Source organism: Haplochromis burtoni, unplaced genomic scaffold (genome assembly GCF_018398535.1).
Source record: "Haplochromis burtoni strain Fernald_Lab_line unplaced genomic scaffold, NCSU_Asbu1 Contig_30, whole genome shotgun sequence".
In the NCBI taxonomy this organism is placed as follows: domain Eukaryota; kingdom Metazoa; phylum Chordata; class Actinopteri; order Cichliformes; family Cichlidae; genus Haplochromis; species Haplochromis burtoni.
Genome location: NW_024582391.1, coordinates 3,124,063 through 3,145,004, shown reverse-complemented (window position 1 = coordinate 3,145,004; position 20,942 = coordinate 3,124,063). Strand labels below are relative to the sequence as shown.

At 46.7% G+C, this 20,942-nt stretch overlaps 1 protein-coding gene across 2 annotated transcripts in view; it reads right to left on the bottom strand.

Annotated features, from left to right (window-relative positions):
- Positions 1-20,942, bottom strand: part of zeb1b (zinc finger E-box binding homeobox 1b) — a 49,154-nt gene that overhangs the window by 11,877 nt on the left and 16,335 nt on the right. For both annotated transcript variants that reach the window (XM_005918481.2, XM_005918480.2), the window contains exon 2: positions 3,252-3,407. In XM_005918481.2, the coding sequence (XP_005918543.1) occupies positions 3,252-3,407 (156 nt within the window). The remainder of the gene's footprint in view (positions 1-3,251; positions 3,408-20,942) is intronic.

Sequence of the window (20,942 nt, the reverse complement as noted above, 5' to 3'; positions counted from 1 at the left end):
TTTAAACTTATCTCACCAACACTTTTTTTGGGTGGGTGGTAATATTTTAATTTCTCTACTGGAGCTAATGGGATCTAAACCCATCACTGGTTAAATATGGAACAGATCTGATGGGCAGATTTTATTCATTTCACTATTTCAGGGCTCGATAAAGGTCATGACGGGCTGAGCAAAATTAGCCCAGAAAGCAGCTTCCATGGACATCTGCTGCTTGGTGAGCTGCGTTTAACTGGCAGACACGAGAGTCGGTTGGAAGTGAAAGCTTCATATTTTAAAGTTATGCTGACGTGCAGAACATGTGTCACATGTGGCAAACTGATGATCCGACAGCAGATCAGCACTTTGCTACAGCAAGCTGGGTTTAGCTCCCATCTCACGCTTAAAGGCAACATCCAAACACACCTTTAGGCTACCAAAATGTTAAGCGTGTGTGTGAAGTAGAGTCCCAGTTGGGGGTGCGTGTTGGAAAGGTATGACGTGTTTCTCTCGGCTCTTTGCTAGGTACAGAGCCCGGCCAGAAGGGTTCGCGGGCTTTGCCGAGGCGGCTCCGTGTTATCAGGCTGCTCCCCTGCTATGAAACATCACACATAGGCCATTTATGTTGCTGACACAGGGATGTGAATGCACCGCTGCACAAGCGAGTTACAAAACAGCTGCAGAAACTCGGCCCCCGTGAGGTTGTAGCAGGATGTTCTGTTGCAGCTCCTGTCTAAAAAACTATTTATTGCACGGTGTAACCCAACTACAGCACATCTTAGAACAAAATCACCAGACCACCCACTCTCTCCTCTTCTCTTTCCCTCGCTCCCTTCTCTGCCCACATCTCTGCAACAAGATACAATGCTGTCCCATGATGCATTTCCTGCCCTGGGCAACCTTTGCCCCTGCTGCTTCCTGTGGTCGTGCGTCCAGACCCGTCTGCCGATTCTATCTCGGCTGGGCGATGCGTATCAGCAATCGGGATTCACACAGGCACTCGTTAGAAAAGATGTTCCACTTTATCTCCTGTCAGCAGGAGAAGGGATGTGAGGTATTTCCAAGTCCACAATGATTTACTTATCCTTGGCTTAGTGATATCAAACATTTGTGCTCTGAGTCTCTACTGAGCAATCCTTCCAACCCTCGGGGGTTTCTTCCTTTCCCGTGGCTCAGTTTTAACATCACATGATGTGAGGCACACAGGAACGCACTGTAGGTGTTGATGTGCGTCCATGAAGCCACAGAGAACCACAAAATGGAGTTTCAGCAAGCATCAAATATTGTCTCTGCATATTAAGCTAACAGTGAGGAAACAGGGAAGACTGTGTTTCCCCAGCCTTTCACTGCAGCCTCGCCATATCAAAGCTCTCCAGCTCCAGCCTACCTATTCTCTGAGATGTAATCACACTCCTCGAGTCATTAAATGTAAAGCAGAGGCCCTCCCAGGTCACCGCTCTCTTTACCTTTCCCTCCTCAAGACTTAGTCAGCCTGTCCTTAGAGGACAGCAGACTGCAGTTTACTGCAACAATACTGCGCTGCTCCACAATCATTTAGGAGTGAATGAGTAATGACAGCGAGCAGGGCGACCCATGATACCGTATAATCAAGAGGAATGATTCCCAAGGACAGAAATGGTGAGGGAATGGATGAGGAGGTAAAAAAAGGAAAGTAGGGACGGTGCAGAAAAACAACATTTTTTTTCCAGTTTGGAGCACAGCAGTCTCTGGAGAATGGGTGTCAAGGCTTTAATTTGAAGCAAACCGGGCTCTGCTGAGGAGAAGACTAGTGGGTGGTGGTCACTTTTTCAAGGCTTGCACCAGATACTCTGTTCTCAGGAGTGCAGGAGAGATGAAGGGCCGAGAGCAAGGGTTTGTTTAAAGGACTGCGGCTTTCCCGTGTTTCATCAGTGCGATCCAGGGCGACAGCTAAGATGCTGCTTGATGTATGAGATGTGGGCTAGACAGAGCGTGTGTGCTTGTACATGACTGAAGGCAAAAGAAAATATGCCTGATCAGGCATAACTGTGGAGCGCGGCCAGCTCACTGAGCTGTTTCAGTGTAACTCATGCTTTTGAAGTGTTTAATGTTCACAAGCCCGAGCCAAGACCAATGACATTATTCTTCCTCCAACTTTCCCCTGATGCGAGGAGCTACAGCTGGAGAGCAGTGATGAGAATGACAGCATCGTCTGGTGAATAGGTGGCTGCGGCGTGCACAGGTCTGTGGTGTGACTGTGCGACAAAAAAACTGAAGGCTGCTCACTGCAAAGGAATTAAAATACATTAAAAAATCACTGCAGTGATATGTTACTGGACATTTTCACTCTGCTAACCTGAGCTCTGGCTAAACTGAAGCCTCCTTTCTGTTTCACACATCACAGCCCAAAACGACCAAGTAGCACAACAGGCTAAAATGCTGAATATCTCATTACCTTCAGTTCTTGGCACAAGCCTGAAGCTCACAGCGCCACAAGTACGAATACAGATTTATGTGCGCATTCAGTGTGAGGTCAGCAGCACAGAGGCCTTGAGCCCAGGTTGAAACACCAACGTCCTTCAGCACCTGCAATTGTTGTTTAGTGTGGGTAGGAGGGGGGAGTGCTGTGACGTCAGCCCCTTCCTGTGGCGGTGAGCTGCCTCTGATGTCACTTCCGCGTGCTTTGAGGTAAAAAGAAGTTCACGGAGGCCCCGCCAATGCCCACCAGTGCCATAAAGCATTCCACTGACTCGGTGGGCCACAAGGTTATTTTTTTCTGCTTGAAGGTCTCTCCCTCTGTTGGCATTGTCTTTGTTTAATATCATGCTTCCTGCCATAGCTGGATGTAGTACCTGTTTCCTCACACTCTGTTTCACAATGAGACAAAGCCTGGTACTTAACTGTGTGCAGATGTCAGCGAGGCCTTTCTTAACTTAGCCTACGGTCCATTTGCTGAGGTTAAAACAACAGCAAATGCATAAACAACCCCCAAAAAACAAGAAGCTTTTTCAGAAATAAGTGTGGCACGAACGCCAGTCAGAGGAGAAATGATAAAAATATAAATGTTCTGATAGTTGTTCATCTTCAGATACTGAACAAAGCAGCATTTGTCTACAGACAGGTGTAGCAAATACTAAATCATGTTACGTTTGAATCTCAAAGCAGAAAATCAGATTACGCGAGCACTCGTTTGGAGCTTTTTCCTGGTGCAAAAACATCAACTGTGTTTCAGAAAGAGGCCAAGATAGCTGGTAGGCCTGCTTCACAACAACTGACAACACACTGCGCATCCTCACCTCGGTCCCAGCAGTGCTCCCTGGGGTGCTCATCTTCTGGCAGGGTGCTTTCGCAGTCGGCCCCGTCCGCCAGGCTGCCTTCCTCCTCCACGATGTGCAGCTTGTCCTCGTCGTCCGAGTCTGAGCCGGCTTCCACCACATTATTGTAGTTAGTGACTGGAAAAGAAGAAACAAGGGAAGACATCAGAATGACTGGGGTGCATGTTTTTGAGAAGCTGCTGGAGCGGTACGGAGATAATTGGAGATAAATGTTTGGTAATTGAACGGCTAACTTTGGGATCCAAACCCACAGCAGTATCACTTGTCATAGGCGGATTTTTCCTAAAACACTAATCTGTGGACTGTACGCTGAGCAGCTCCGTCTCCAGCTGTTCACCGAGTGAGCAGCGAGGCTTCAAAAAGCGACGGAGAGCAGCGGTTTACACTGTGAAAGGATGAACGTGAAGAGACCTTCGGTTGTTGTGATTTGTTGTGAGTTTTTTGTGGCTGTCACAGTCTTAAAACTTCCATTATGTGCTCCTAAGTGACTCCTAAAACCAAAAAAAATTTATCCACAACAATCCTAGAAGCTGCACACATTTGGCATTTGTATTTTTTTGATTAAGGTAATAAGAGGTGCGCTGTATGTGCGTTGTGTTTACGAGCGCTGAGTGTGCAAGGAGCCAGCGAGGTTAAATATATGTACTATGTCATTTAAATGTCAAAACTATTAAAGGGAATGGCTGAAGGAGGAGCAGGAGGAGGAGGGGGCAGGGAGTGGGAGCACCAGTTAAATAAACCCAACCCAATAACCCAGGCTAAATAGATTAGATGAAACTTAAAATGACCCCTACCGAGGGGGAGGGGGGGGGGGTTGTTAAAGCCAGAGAGAATAAAACCACACGGAGTGAACGAGGGGCCGTTAAAAATAATGCCGGAGACATTTTTGATGCTCGGTGCAGTAAAATGTGAGCGATCTGAATCCAACGGTGAAGACAAACTTCTGAACAACAGGCTCCGTGCAGCAGAGGAACAGAGAACATTCACACTTGCACACACGCACAGGCACACTAAAGCAGTGTGTGAGATCATTAGATTTCGTGCTGAAGTGGTGTGTGTGCTGTGTGGGAGTCGGTGTGACCTGCTCGGGCTGAAGGAGCCAGGAGACATCGAGACAGCCAGCCTACAGAGAGGGTTATTACGGGGAGTAAATTTTCCTGACCGACTGTCTGTTTCACATTTGTGTGTGTGTGTGTGTGTGTGTGTATGCGAGCGCTGGCTGTGTGCTCCCGTGTCTTCTTTTCATTTCCACCATCTCTCAATTCCACCTGTGCTACTTCCACCCACTCTCCGTCCATTCCTCCCCTCCCCTCCTCCTCCATCCCTCTGTTCCACAGAGAGAGCTACAGATCCTCTCGGAGGCCAAATCAATTCTCCAGCGAGAGCAGCCGCGTCAGCAGAGGGCCCGGGCTGCGGCGCTCAAACTAGCTCTCCGGCTACTTTATCTCACATCACACAACGCGCTCTATCACACGCACACACCACCTGCATTCACTCACAGAATATGCACTGAGTACAAAGCACCTGAACAGTTTTTTCCCTTCACTCTCCCCATCCCCACTCGCCCACCTCTTTCTGAAGTGGCTGCAAATTTGTCAGGAGGAGGCGTATCTGGGAGAATCGTGAGCCTCTGGTTCAATCAATGAGAATTGTTTCAGCGAGGTCGCTCTCCTTCTGTCTTTTGCGTCGTGCGGGTCATTTACAACTGGTTCGTATTCACTCAGTAACTGTGCAAAAGGCCGAGGGGGGCGGCGAGGGATGAAAGGCGGTTGAGGAGGGAGAGGAGCTGTTATTCTGCGAGTCGTTGCGCGGGGTCATCGCTGCTGTGCCGCAGCTGTGAAATCCAATCGGGGTTCATCAGGAGAACTATTTCACTCACAACCTCTTTCCTCTTTCTCTGAGAAAAAGAGTAGGTTCTCTTTTTCTTTATCGTGATGTGAGCGCCACACTCAAGAGATACATTCGGCAGGGTGTTGCACATCCTTTGGCTCCGCTATCCAGGATACATCCTGCAATCTATTTAAAGACCTTGACAGGCAAGAACAATTGAAGCCACAAAGCTGGGATCGCATTCAAATAAAGCTATAATTAATTAGCTTGATGTCGCGTTGCTATGTATGAACTGCTCTGCATCGGTTCTTCTTGCTTGTCTGCCTAACAATGCCAAACTCTCTCTCTGCTGTAAGAGCGACCCAGCCGGGGATTGTCCGCTCAGGGTGCAGCACTTCATTGTGAAACAGAAGCTGCTTTGGGATGAGTCTGAGAGGCTGTGGGGCCACAGCCACTCAGGTGTGGAGCTGAGGTCAGCGATTACAAAGCCAACGCGCTCCGCCAGGCAGTGTCAAAAGAAAATGATCAACTATAAAGCTGTAGAGAGAAAATCAATGTGCTGGCGTGTGCAGATGGGGAGGTGGCAGCGAGCAGGACAATAAAAGCAGCAAAGTACAGCAAATGGGGTGAGAGATAGAAGTAGTGGATTGCGGGTGCCCGTGTGTGTCTGTGTGATAGAAGAGTTGAACAGACAGGGCCCTTCCTGTGCCAAATGGTTGGCGGTGTTGAAACAAAAGTGTGTGTTCCAACAGGAGATGTAACACCTAGCATCAACAAAGGCTGCGGTCCCTTCTGGCTGACCAGGCTGAGCGTTTGGACAGCTGGCTTCATTAGCGCTAGCATGCTAGCACACAACAGGAGGATGACTCCTACGCATCTGAGAGAGAAAAAGTGCCGGTAGGTGGAGGAGGTGAGGAGCTTTACTTCTTCAACTATGCTTATTCTAGGTTTCAATGTGTGGAACACCTGAGAAAATAACAGCCTTTAAGTGTGGCTTAGGCCTGAAGATGCACCAGAACTCCTCCGTGTGGATCACAGCACTCCATGGTACCTCGCGTCTCCTGCAAAAACCTCTCTTTAACACGCTACAGATGCATGCTGTCGTTGAATGCTTTAGTAAAAGACTAAAGCCACAGTTGCTCGAGTTTCTCCACCCTCGCCATCACTCGCCACCCTCCTTCCCCATTTGCAAAGTTCCCAGAGTCTTTTGAAAGACAGTGCCAGCCAGTCTGTGTCAGCCACACTTAAATAAGCCTGCCGGAGAGAGAGAGGGGCCTGTCTTGTTATGACACCTGCCAGGCTGTATCAATTACTGGCAAAGAACCGATGACTGGGTGGGTTACTCCCAAAACAGGTCCGGCGATCACCTTGGCAGACGTGTTGTCACTGATCTTTCAGCGGCACGGAACACTGAGTGCCATGTGTCCCCGAATGCAGGTTCACTTTTGTTGGTCCTGCACGAGTACTTAGTGTCCTGTAATTGTGTAAACACACCAGCTCTTATTCTAAGCTCTCGCTATTTAAACCTGGCCTGATTGATGAACAAGAGGGAGGAGTGCTTGGTGCAGTTTATGCTCTGCCACACTGAGGTGTGTCAGAAAGGAATGGCACTATCTCAGCTCAGCCTTGTTGGGAGGTTGCTATCTCTGTGCTCTAGGGCCCTGAAGGTGTGAGTGACTGGCTTAAAAAGTGAGCTTTGGATTTGGACACAGTGACACAGACAGTCTTTGAACAAACATTCATTAACTACGAGGATATCCGTAAGGAACCTATAACTCATCGCTGCTGACTGACAGCCTCGTGTACTAGAATGTGTAGGAGCTATGTCTGGAATGTCCAACCAAAACACTTTTCTCAGAGTTTGTCTCTTAAAGAGACAGATCAAAGGGTGTGTTCTCTGGCTGCTGCTAATTTCAGTCAACTGACTGACACATATTGTGAGGTCTGCTGTAGTTCTGCTCACGATTAGACAGATTGACTCACAGCGAGCACCGGCAACTCTTTGTCTGCCCTTCTACCTCTCTTCTATCTCTATATTTAGCTTTAGTACAGGCTCCCTCATTGAGGTACGCCACTTATCTCATTTGGAGCTCAGGGCCAGGCAGGCAGCGGTGAAGCTACCACAGGCATCCTCAAAGAGGACAGGCTCTGCCGTCACTGAGTCTGCCCTTGTGGCTCTGCAATGCCATTTTCTCAGGGAAGGCAACCACTACAAAAAAACCCCAGCTCGAACCAAAGTAAAACAAAGCCGTGCCATTCAAAACCTCAAGAATGCCGTCTCAAGGTGAGGCGCCTCATTCAGTGCTGAGGTAAACGCTGCTGGTTTTGTTAAAACAACAGCCATCCTCCCACAGAGTCAGGAAGGTCAACTCAAGTGGCGATAACAAAACAAAAGAAATGGGGATTTTTATGGTAAGCTTGCTCACAGGCTGCAGGTCGACAGAGGCTGACCTGAACTGCTTGGTTTGAGAGATATAACTGTGAATAACACAAAACAGAATCCCTTCGCGCCACTTAGTTAGCTGTAGAGGACGTTTAAGTCTCAGAAGACTGTTTTTCCCAGCAAGTTTGCGACTGGCTTGTTCCTCCACAGATGCAGCACAACATGCAGCTCCAAAAACTCCCCAAATGACTCTTACTCACCGTTCCAAGCAAGGCTGGGAAGGCCAAAAAACCAGAAGCACTAGTACGGGCCAAAGTTAAGAATAGCAGTCCTGAGAATTAGTCACTTTTAACGCAGTTCTGTATTTACTTGCTACGACTGCTAGAAATGAAAAATATTCCCGTTCATTAACACATATGAGACTGCAGCATCTGTCAAAGCACTCCAACAACTTGTGGAGCAGAGCGCTTCACTGGAATCACTTTAGAGGTGAGCTGGAAGACAATGGGCTTTTGTCTTCCTAATGACACTGATCAAGGTTTTAGCACGTGAGCTAATGAGCCTCTGCGGGTCACTCATCTCCCATCTGATGAGCACTTTCCATGATAACACTAAACCTAATGGAGGCTATTGTTCTCTTAATCTGCATGATGATACTTGGAGGTGTAAAGGTGGGTGTTAATGAGTGTAAAGTAAAGCAAAAAAAGGGGGCCTTGCTTGTTAGGTCATATGTTTTTATTATTCAGAGTTAGTCCTAATAACTCCCCAGATAAGTGTACGCGCACTGAGTCGGAGGCTGGTAAAGGTACGAACCAGAGCGGCCGGTGATGGTGTTTCTCTGCAGGGCTAATGATGAACCACACACATTCACTGCACTGGGTGTCCACAGTGAGTTGCTGCTTCTGGCTCCTCTTAGCTCTTCTAAATAAGGCCAGGTGGGCTGGTAGGAACCAGAGGGTGTCTTCACACCACACACACACACACAATCCACAGCATGCCCTGCCACCAAGTTTACACTAGTCCTCCAGCTCATGTTTATATTGGAGGTGAGAAGGCCCCATCCAAGGTAATAACACTTGTACACCTAATTGAGAGAATGTGTGTTCTGAATGTAGCAGTTAAAAAATCTGCCTTGTTTATTGAAGGATTTTAATAATTACGAGTGACTGTGAGAGAAAAGAATGTAACTGATACATTTACATAACACAGATGCCCCCCCCCCAAAAAAGAAACTAAATTATTTAAAAAAAAAAGGAGAAGTAAACCTCCTGCTTTGCTACCCACTTCCAGTATCTCTAAAGCCTCCCTCTGTCCATCAGTGAAGAGGCCTGTTCTCAAACACTCAGCAGGTCTGTGGTGAGAAAATGCAAACTCCCGCAACCGGTCCAGCCATCCACAGCACAGGCAGGTGACAGGGAGGCAGTGATGTAGGAGTTGGGTAAGTGTGAGGTGGTGCAGGGGGGGAACACGGAGGTGAGGAGAGGAAACATCTGCTGTAGATTCTGGTAAAACCTGCAGTCACGCTTCCAGCAACCACCTTCCTTCTGTTCTCTTTTACCTCTTCACGGTTGATCCGTCACTGTTTTTTCTTTCTTCCTCCCTTTTTCAACCACCAGGCCAACAAAACTATTTTACCTGAGTGATGCAATTTTATTACTCCTCACTTCTGACTGCACTGAAAACCCCCCCCCACACACACACACATGAAAAAACACTGCACCAAAAAGAGCAACACAAATATTTAGCCAGCACAGAAAACCTTTAGCGCACACCTGGGTAAACAGTTGTTTTCCTTCTGTTAACAGCCACTCTAACTTTAAGCGGCAGACGACTGAGCACAAACCTGGGCTAATGTTGCGTTAGCCTTCGTCAAATCTCATTTGGTCGTCGCAGGCAGAATGAAACGTCCCCGTCACCTCTGCTGTCAGACTCCATTCAGGCTGCATGTACAGACTGATGAGTTTGGAAAGCTGCACAGCACTATATTGGTGTTCTTCTCCTTTCATTTTGCCAATTTGTATGTCTGGGCTTGACATTTGGAGTGGAGGCTCTGTGAGGATATTATTAGAGCGGCTGCCTGAAGGTATTCAGCCTGTTTAAATGTAGTCAGCTACATCAGGAGCATCAAACTTCATTACATGGCTTGTTTCCTTTTTCTCCAGCCACTTCAGCATTAACGGCAGTAGCGCGGCCGGGTCAGCAAATGCCGTTTGAGCAAACACAAGTGAAATTTAAGTGGGATGTGTGCAAACTGGACTATTTATTTGTCATCAACAAGTGGGAGAATTACATCTAAATGCCAGAAACTCAACTGTTCTTACTTAAAAACTGACTGAACATGTTTGAATCCAGAATTGAATTCAAAATCCTGCTCCTCACATACAAGGTCTTAAATAATCAGGCCCCATCTTATCTTAGTGACCTTGTAGTACCATATCACCCTATTAGAGCACTTCGCTCTCGCTCTGCAGGCCTACTTGTTGTTCCTAGAGTATTTAAAAGTAGAATGGGAGGCAGAGCCTTCAGTTTTCAGGCCCCTCTTCTGTGGAACCAGCTTCCAGTTTTGATTCGGGAGACAGACACTATCTCTACTTTCAAGATTAGGCTTCAAACTTTCCTTTTTGCTAAAGCATATAGTTAGGGCTGGACCAGGTGACCCTGAATCCTCCCTTAGTTATGCTGCAATAGACGTAGGCTGCCGGCGGATTCCCATGATGCATTGAGTTTTTCCTTTCCAGTCACCTTTCTCACTCACTATGTGTTAATAGACCTCTCTGCGTTCAATCACACTTGTTATTATCTCTGGTTCTCTTCCACAGCATGTCTTTTATCCTGTTTTCCTTCTCTCACCCCATCCAGTCGCAGCAGATGGCCCCGCCCCTCCCTGAGCCTGGTTCTGTCTGAGGTTTCTTCCTGTTAAAAGGGAGTTTTTCCTTCCCACTGTTGCCAAAGTGCTTGCTTATAGGGGGTCATATGATTGTTGGGTTTTTCTCTTTATCTATGAAGCGCCTTGAGGCGACTTTTGTTGTGATTTGGGGCTATATAAATAAAATAGAATAGAATAGAATTGAATTGAATTGAATATGGAAATTTGAATGGGGAAGAGAGAAGCAAGACCCCCAGTCTTAAAGAGAGCAGGCATCAGTAAAAACAGATAGCACACTGGGGTAGAGATGGGTTGCAATGCAGCTTGCAGAGATAAAGCAATTGTGAACACGCCATGTGAGTGTAGCCAGCTGGATCTGTAGACGTGTATCAGCTGAGCCATTGGGTGTGCAAGGTATTTTTTTCGTTTCCCGACTGTGGAAACTACGCAGGACTAGTTTGCATATATTTAAGGCATATATTATCTTACTTGCTACTTACACTCTGAATATTTCTTTCCATCTAAGCAAAAATAGAATTTATATTTGAGTGAATTTTTCCTACAAACTTCTTATTTCCCTTTGGGAGAACGCCAAAACCTCCTTTTTGGAGGGGAGGGGGGATTTTTTTTGCAACTGCAAGACTGTGGCCTAACAGCTTGGCTGAAGCACACTGAGGTGTGTGTTTAAATATATGCAATGAGCAGGGATGATGTTATCCAACCTGGTTGTGTAGTGCAGGCCTATATTAGGTTAGTGTAGCACAGGGCTGTTGCATTTTAGGAGCAGGTGACTGGACATTCCTGCCTGTATTAGGCTTGACAGTTTACTGTGGGGGAGTGCAGAGCACGGAGAATTACACTGGCCTCTGAAGAGGGAGGGAAGAATGGAGGGAGGGAAAGAGGGAGGAGTGTGGTCAAACAAGTCTCCATGTGAAAAAACCTCATTAAATCTTGCTTACCTGTAAGCGTACCTTACTGCACAGCCTCATCACTGCTAACTTCAGTTCATTAAACACGAATGAACATTCAGCCATCAGCGCTGTCACGTTTACACTGTTCAATTCTTCACTCTGGCTTACAATGTAGATTAATACTGAGAAGGCCAGTCGGCAGCAAGAGATGTGCAACAGAAAGAGGGCAGAAGAGGTAAACAGAGGGGAATGGTGGCAAAGTGGGAGGACAGGAACTGCTAATGGCTTAAAAAGACAAAGCTGGGCTGTCACATATGATGCTCAACTGAACTGATGGCTGCCCCGGGGAGGGAGTGACACAAACTGTCTGACAGACTGGCATGAAAAACAGAGAGAGGAAACAGAGGGCTGCAAGAAGAAGGCATGAAGGAGGAAAATTATGTGAATAATAATATTAATTAACAAATGAAATCAAGACAACCAGGGAGTGGCAGTACGAAAGAGGGTTAACCCAAAAGAGCGAGGGCAAGGGACAACATTTGGTTGGTGCACAAGTGCCTCGGTAAAGGTCAGGTGTTGACGCTGCGGCTCTGCCTGACAGATGTCTCATCGAGGGGACAGGCTGCAGGGCAATAGGCAACACACACAGACACATTTGCACACATTTGTACACACATTCACGGACAGGTGGAAGTGCAGAAATAACCCAGAAGTTCCCTTTTGCTCATTGGTTGCATCTAGTTTTACAACACTTGCAAGTTCCCCATTTATGGCGATCAGCAGGTCGACACACCTCAGCGAGGACTCGGTCCAGATCCGTGTTGACAACCTACTGTAGCTTCACTAATAGCGACGCTAACACTCAGAAGCGCTGTGCGAGCTCTTCCTTTTTTATGAAAACTCTCCTCTGTGTAGCATTTCAACAGCAGCTAACTACTCTCCTGTTTCCAGAATGTCATCTCTGTCACAAGACTCCAGAGGCCAAACGTCCTGCACAACCCCCGACACACACGGCGCGCAATCAAACACATCGCCCGAGGCCACCACGCAGTTGTCACAGTGGTTTCTTCTTATTCGCGTGAAGCGCAGAGAGAAAGGGGTTAACGACATAAACTTGCATCCACAAACGCTCTTTTGTCACCTCACTCCTCCGCTAACAACCCCCACTCCCTTCACCACTGTCCTTTCCTTTCTCCCCAGGCAAAATGGCCTTTCCCTCTGTGATCAGGAAGGGTTAGTCCCCCCCTACAACACCAGCCCCTGGGGCGAACAGAGCTGAAGAGCAGTCAAGCAGTAGCACTCACACCATTACCCTGCTGTTAGATGAACACAAGGGTGGACTACAGACGGCCTGTTGGATGGACAGCTACAAAAAGCTGTCTTGTTAAACCAGGCGAGAAGGAACGTGTACATGATGCAAGACCTCAACGAAACCGTGTATGTGGAGTGGGGTCACATTATTCCACAGGGCTGCTCAACACTCACTCCCTTCAGCTGTACTTTGTGTAACTAATACATAAGCTATGATGAGTAGAACAGGGGCGGACAGATGAAAAATGGCAGGCCGAGTGAGCAGCGTCACTGTTAATGCACCCTCTGGATGTGGCGCTCTATAGTGAAATGGCTGAGGCAGCAGGCAAGCGCAGGTTCATCATGCAGTGATGTATCGACGGGCCCTCTTTTGTCCATTACGTTCTCAGGCGCATGGGCGTGTGTCTGGGTGCCACCGGCCCGGGGAGGCCATTAGTTCCCCGTGTCAGAATTTGGAGGGGAGTATCGACGGTGTGGCTGGGGTAATCGATATGGGCAAATCTCTCACTCCTCTCTGCCATCTATGCTAACGGGCCTCCAGCGAGTCAAACACAGCTTCTGTGTACTCCTGCCATTACGCCCTGCTTTGTTTCCTCCAGCTTTGTAAACAGGAGAAAAATGAACCGTTGCTTTTGAGGAAGGGGAACACGTGTGGAATGAATTCGAAAAGTGCGACTAATGCGACTGCCAACCAAACAATGCAGTCACTCTGTGCGAGTCACATGCAGCTGTCTTGTCCTTCATTCAGCTTAGTCATGTTCTTTCCTGCTCTGTTCAGATGCTCGTTTCTGCTCCGTGAGGCCAGACCAGGGTTTCTTTGCATGCTGCAGCCAACAGGGTGGGACCCTGATTACCCAAGTACACTGCAATCATTGGACTGGACTCTCGGGACTATTCCATGTGAAGTCACCTATAATGTGAAGTAATTTAGCAGGGAAACAGCCAGGGAAATGTTCTCTCTTTTCTTTTTCTTGTTAAGTACTCTCAAGTAGAAACACTTGAGAGACCCTATCTGATGGTCCTAGGGGGGAAAACCTGCATCAGGAAAGATGATGTTGTTAAGTCCCCTTTTCGAGCCAACTTTCCCCAAACTAACCCTATAGCTAACCAGCAGCATTACTTACAGCAACTGGCTGCTGACACATTTCCTGACCTGTTTTTATTAAACAAGTCATCCCGGCCTACACTTGATTTGGATTCTGCGAGAGCTGAGATGATACTGGGAGAAAAACACCAAAGAGCAAGAAGAGGATCCTGCTTTTTGTGTCTCTGACAGCACGGTGACTGAACAGGGTCAAACAGAGCCACGTTTCTCCCTGCCGGTCAGGGGGAATTCCATCGGGCAGTGTGTGACCCTGAACACCGGCCTTCCTGTTTGACCGCTGTGATTTGACTTTGTCGCCGAGAGGAAGAGGAAAGAAAGACGGCTCTGTCCAAGCACTAGCTCTTCTTGTCACCCCACCAGCATGACTGTTCCTTGTCCTGTTGGTTGTGAAATAATTAAAGCAGTAAGGTGAACATTTGAGCAATACTATGGGGATCTGGTGGTTTCTGGGCTGAACTCAAGTCATCTGAGTCATCTGTTACTGTCTCTGCAGTCAACAGATCTCAGTCTGGAGATTTTGAACATGTTCATACCAAATGCTAAGCAATACCAAGCAATACAAGACACAAACAAGCTGAGAAATTCACTCGATGCAGAGATTCTGCAAGGCTCCTGATGGAGGCGTACGATTCAGCTTCACCGTTAAACTGTTAGCAGTCGGACGTACCGCCCACGGGACATTGGATGGTTTAGGGGACTAATAGGACTGCTAAGGGGTTAAACAGATTCAGTAAAAGAGTTTGGAGCAAGACCACCGGATTTCGTGGTAAAATCTGCTCTCGTTGGCTGTTAGGCGTCAGGATTTCTGGGTTGCCAAATGGTCTAAAAACATGTCAGTTACTGTATTTGCATGAGATATGCGAGGCAAAACTTAACGTTTGGTCTCTGCACATCATTAGGCAGCTCTCACTGAAGCTGTTCTGAAATGTGTTGCCAGCATATTAGAAAGGTATTTAGTGTTATTTTTTTTATTTTGTCACCCTTTCGTGTGTATATAAATATAATTTGTGTGCGTGTGTGTACAGGTGTTGCCAGATCAGTGATAACACTCTTGCTTTTAATAAACTCTGCAGCAGTGCCGTGTGTGTGTTGGTGTCTTAGTGTGTGTGTGCATGTGTGGCTTGCTGAAAGGTCCTGGGCGTGTGATTGATGGGAGCTTTAGCACAGTAAACACATGCAAACGCACACACACACACAGGAGATGGGTGGAGAGAGGGGTGGTCATACGCAGCAATGTTCACCTAACATTATTCATCCCGTGTTCATCCGTGTAAGCTGAGCACACTGCTCCCCATACTGATGAGCCAAGTGGTGTGTATTAGTCACTTTATTTAAACACACACAAATAGCAGAGAAGGAGGCAATTTAGAGCATTCGTGCTCTTTTTCTTTTGTCTTTCTCAATTTTTGCAGTACTTCCCTTTGTTATCTGCACGATGGGCTGATTCAGAGCAAGGAGGCCGGGAGAAGGCGGCTGAGAAGGAGAGAATGGAGAGAGAGAGAGCAGGCAGGGAGGAGGAGAGGTTATTTTGGAGTCTCTGAACTGTAATCACCACCTACAGCTGCTTCCTCCCAGGTGCTCCAACTGGACATCGACAAAGAGAGGGAGGGTGAAAGTAGAAGAGCGCAGAGAGAGAGAAAAAAACACTCCTGGAAGAGAAGTATTGGTGTCTTTCTGTTCATAAGTACCCAAAATTTTCATTTATCACTACATAACTAACCATACACACATTCTAACACCTCTGCTGCAGACAAATTGTGTTGTGTTTCCACAGTTTTCCCTCCTTCTGAGACCCTGCATGCAAACGGGAAGTTTTATCTAAGGAGTAGGAGGAAGCTGAAGCTAACACAGAGCTGACACGACACTTCCAGTACCTGCCAGAGGAGACAGGATGGTGACTACACTTTCAGAGGAAACTAGTCTGGCTGTGAATTACACCAGACAGCGCGTGACTCGCACAAATAGCAGGTGAGACTGACTAATTAGCCCAGTTTAGCCCGTGTGGTAACATGGCCTGCAGTTTGCATCACATTCACAGCACTGAAAGTTAATGGATAAATAAATTAGCATTGGTGTAAAAGGTAAGGTAACACAGGTACGGTGAAAATGTGCAGTTATGCTGTGGTCATGTGTGCTTAGGTTAATCTGATAACCTAACAGTCCATTAGAGGTCTTACTCTATCAAAGTCCATGTAATCAGGCGACTTCTTCAGCAGGAGCCTTATCGTACAGAAGGAATGCATAAACCACAAGTCTGAACATACAGCAGAAGCTTGTTATTAGGGTGAGCTCATTTAATTCTGATCATTAGCAGTTCTATCTTTTCATTTGCCACTGCAGTGAGATGCAGCAACGCCGTCTGATTAGCTTCTCCACTTTTAAAGCAATCTCCATTTAAAGCTAACTACTGAGATGACCATATTAGGAATATCCATTCCTTTTATACAGACCAGAGAGCAGGAAAACAACAGCTGGAAACTAAGCATTTAGAGCAATCTGAAGCATGAGCCTTTTGGCTCTCTGTACTTTGGGCCCCTATCTAAAGAGAGGGTCAAAACTGTAATTTCAGTGGTCACAGGGACGTAATGACTGCATGTGTTGAATGACCAAAGCTGATTTAAAAAAAAAAAAAAAACAAGAAAAAACTCTGCGCATAAATAAGTCACGACAGCTTTATTCCAACGAGATCTCCTCTACTTGACCCACGAGGGCACCATACAAATGCTAAATCCCTGCTACAGTGCAAGAACTTTAGATTTGCTCTTCAGCAGTAGGGGTGGGAGAACCACCACCTCTGCCATCAGGGAACCCTGTAAATTTCTATTTAGTATTCCTCAAGCACCCCATCTCCTCCTTCATTAAACCTCTCTGCTCACAGGGATTGCTTAAACATATGCTGAAACTTCTATCATGTTTAACAAGGGGATCCACCGTTCTAACAACAAAGTAAGCAAAAGCACAGTGTGTGATACTGTACGAACACTGCACGTGCTCCAGTGTTTCCCCTCTAATGCACATTTTAAGGATCTTCCACCATCGGGCACAAACACACTTCATCATTTCAACAGCCGCAGCCAGGCACAGTTGTCACTGCATAAAGTCTCAGAGGCCAAATACATCACGCATCACACAGCAAAACACCTTCCACATTTCTGCACTGCTGGTGTTTAAATAAAGAAAAAAAAACCTCCGTATGGAAGGCTGCGGGTGCGTCCCTCTAAGTCATCCATGGCAGCCTCCCATTATTGTCCAATAAAAGTAGTTGGCGCCATGTGAGCCGTACATGTCACCGCCAGCAGCTCCACTGTCTGCTGCATTTTCCGCTGGTTGCTGCACATAGTAACAACGAGAATCTAACAACAAATATGGATAAATATATCAAAAATGTCTCGAACAGACGAGTTCAGAGTGACGCAGAGAAAAAAAACCTTGTGTAGTCTGGAGGGGAACTTATTCTACTCTTTTCCGACTCAGTACTTTTATTAGACTCTGTTAGAGTAGCTCTGGATCATTCGTGGTTTGAAACCAAACAACTGGCCTTGCTGAAGCCCTTCATCTAAAACAAGCTCCTCCCTTTACGCCAACTTTCTTCTGATTAGTTGCTCATCACAAACGAAGAGAGTATCACAGAGATGTGATGTTTGCCCCATTCCTGATTATTTACTGTTTTGCACATTTTTCACACTTAAATGTTTCAGATCATCAAACACTTTTTAATTCTGAGATAACTGGATTCAATACAAAAGACAGTTTTTAAATGATCATTTCCTTTATTCAGGGAAAAAACGCATCCAAGCCTACCTGACCCTATGTGAAATGGTAACTGTCTCCTCTTGTTAAATCATGAATTAGTTGTGATTAATGACATTTCAGTTTCACCAGCCACATCCAGGTCTGATTACTGCCAGACCTGCTGAATCAAGACATCACTTAAATAGAACAGTGCCCTTTTCACAGCACCGTATATCCCTGTATATCAGAGATATCCTCCCTTACTGACCGTCAGAGCTACGAGAAAACAAGAGTGTTTAGAGCTCTGGGCTCACATCATGTAGTTTAACCTCATACATAGTTTAAGTTTAGAAGGCTGCATTTTTGTATCACATACACTTGTGTAATGAAGTGCCTGTGCTCAGATACAGACCCCATAAAAACCATCAATCCATTCATGCATAAACAAAAACTAAAAAAAAAAGAGCTGCACTGCAAACCACCAGAGGTTAAGTGTACAGCACTGTCATCCTGTTAAAGCTGGAGCTTCTAGCCTGGCCAAACAAAACCTGGCTGATAAGGATGGCGGTGGCATCAAAGCCTTACAGATTATAGATTACCATCAAATCAGCCCGTGCACTGCTGAGATGGACAGGCACCTGCTACTTTACTGTAATGCCCCTTATCCACGGTGCTGGTGATTAAGACAGGAAGCGTGTGCGTGTGTCGGTGTGTGTGTTTAGGGGTCGGATCTGGACTTGTATACACAATAGCTTTTCATTAATAAGAATGAGAGAGGTCTCCATAAAACAATGGGATGCTGGTGAAACCCTCTGATGTTAGCCTGTTTTTACTACACCCACCAGTCGGGTTTACATATGTATGTACTCATAATCTATAGCACCAGCATCCACTGTTATTCCAGTGTAGCCGTGGCCCAGTGCCAGCCTCGCCCCTCTCACATCACTCAGTTACAGCCGTGCAGTTTGCTGCCTCTCTGCCCTCATCGTTCTCCTTTGCCAGCAGCAGTGTGAGGATTAAAGGAAAATCCTGACCTCTTCATCCGACTCTCTTTAATACCTGCGCTCACTTTAAATGGCTCCTTGAAAACCTAACTGGCTGGATTATGCGCTCAGGTGCTTGCCCGCCTCCTCCCTCCCGCCTACCTATGCTGAACATACCTCACTGGCATGACCTCAGAACAGGTGGAATCCAACTAAACTGTGGGAATTAGGTGTATGATTGAGATGCAGCCTGTACGATCTGGCAAGCATTAAAAAAAGAAAGTGCAGGTCGTAGGATGACAGTCAACAGGATATGCTGATGTTCAGTTTATCTCCAACACACACACATACACAAACAATCCCGCACCCTTAAAATTTCACCAGCAGGGCAGAAATGCTCCCTCCTGTCTGTCTCCCCGTTGGAGTCGCTGGCCCAGCACTTTTCTCCATTTTCATCTTCATTCGTAACCTTTATCTCCCTCCTCTCCTCCCATCGCCTCGCTTTATCTCTGCCTTTATTCTTGTTTTTTTCTCCCTAAACCACACTTCTCTAAAGGTGGGAGATGCTGATATTGTGTGCGCTCTACATGAAACAATATATAAGAGAACCTTGGGGCCTGTATAGGTGGGGGTTAGGCATGCTGCCAGCTTAGTGGCACCGCTATGTACGTGCACCTTTTGTGCTGCTGTTTTGCAGGTATAAATATTTCAAGATGACTTCAAGCTTCCTCACATGAAGATTTTAAGGTCTTTACTGGATTTTATGCTAATTTAAAACAGCCAAATTTAATAAACAAGACAACAATCAGACCTATCAGAAAATGGATCTGGGCTGAATGCAGAGTGCTTTAAATTCTCTCTGCTCCCCACAGAGCTAAGAAAAACATTAGGATAAATAAAAGATTTCAAAAATCAGACAATACTTTGTCATGTGTGCCATCCTATAGCATCACCATATTCTGTCGTGTCACAAACTGGGCTCACAGGTATCAGGAGAGACCCGCCGTGCATGTTTCATTCATGCACAGCCATCATTCATAGGTAGGTACACTCACGCTATGGTCGTTTGTCTCTCTGATGGAGAGTGAAGCAGCGGCTACAGGCGGAGAACAACTCTCATGCTACTTTAATGGGGATGAATAAAGGATGAGTCGAGGCTCAGACAACAGGTTAAGACGCGGTTTAGCACCTCTGGCCCAGCGCCCAGTGTTAGAAAGATGGGACAGATGGTGGAAAGGCGGACAAAGAGAGGAATTAGAAGGAGACATTAGAAAGAACATCAACATCAATAGATTTAAGGAGGTGCACTGGTTCCTAGTGAGTACTCTGACTGTAGCATTTAGCAGAAGTACAGGGGTCTTTCTGAACAGCACACTAAACAGCAGTGAAGGAGAGAAAGCTACTTGTTGACACTGAGTCTGGTTCCATACGCCTCCACAGAACTCCTCTCTTTGATCCGCCTTGGAGAAAATGAAAGGCGCAGGAAAAGTGGAAAAAGAAAAAAGAAAAACACGGGAAGAATGGGGACCTGGGAAGAAGGATCCAAAGCAACGCCTTTGAGAAAGCGATCTTGGGTTTAAGGTGAACACGGTGCCGAAGCGGGTCGGCGTAATCGGTCATTGGTGGCGGACTGGGAACCGGCAGAACAGGCGCTGGGCTGACGATGGTGCCAGTCTGCTACCTCTGATGCAGTCATAATAGCTGCCACCTGTCCCGGGTTATGGCAGCTTACAGGGAGAGCTGATGGCAGCAGCCGGCAGCACCTGTGTTCAACAGTCAGATCACCACATCAAAACAAGCCTGGAGGGTTATAGCACTGCCTGGGGGGGCGGAGGGTGGAGCTCAAGGGCATCTGAAGAACCAACAAATAGAGCTTTTCAAGATGTTTTCCCCTTCGTCAACCGGGATCATTGGAACGAGGACTGTAGTTTGGGTGGAGGTTAAACCATTTCAATAACTCTATTTAACAGCAAATAATTCAGGGTGTGACTGCAGAGCTGCCCCTCATTTCCTAAAAAGTGTCAATAAGCGTTCGCCGAGGCTTAGGGATGCCAATTAAACTGCTCATCTGCCACAAAACAACGCAGAACAGTGTGAACACACTTTCAAGCTTTTAAAGTCCGGGGGAAGCATTTGAGGAGCTGTGGGCTGACGGCTGGTGCCATGTGACATGGTGTGAGTGCATCTTATTTTAGAGTGAGAGGTTGAGATAAGGTGTTAAAAGGAGGGGAGGGAAAGGAATGCTGAGCTGTCCTTGTAAGCCGCGACTCATGCTGGATGTTAAAATGTTTGATTAGAAGCAGCGAGTGCTCAAAGAACATCTCCTCTGTTGCATTTGTCCGAATCCAGACCGTTCACAGTGAACATATATTCCACTTCAAACTGCAGAGGCCCAGCCTGTAATCGTCTGCTCCTTTCTTCAGTGATCATGACATCTGAACCACCATCCTGTTCTCTCAGCTTCTCCTGTGTGTGTGTGTGTGTGTGTGTGTGTGTGTGTGTGTGTGTGTGTGTGTGTGTGTGTGTGTGTG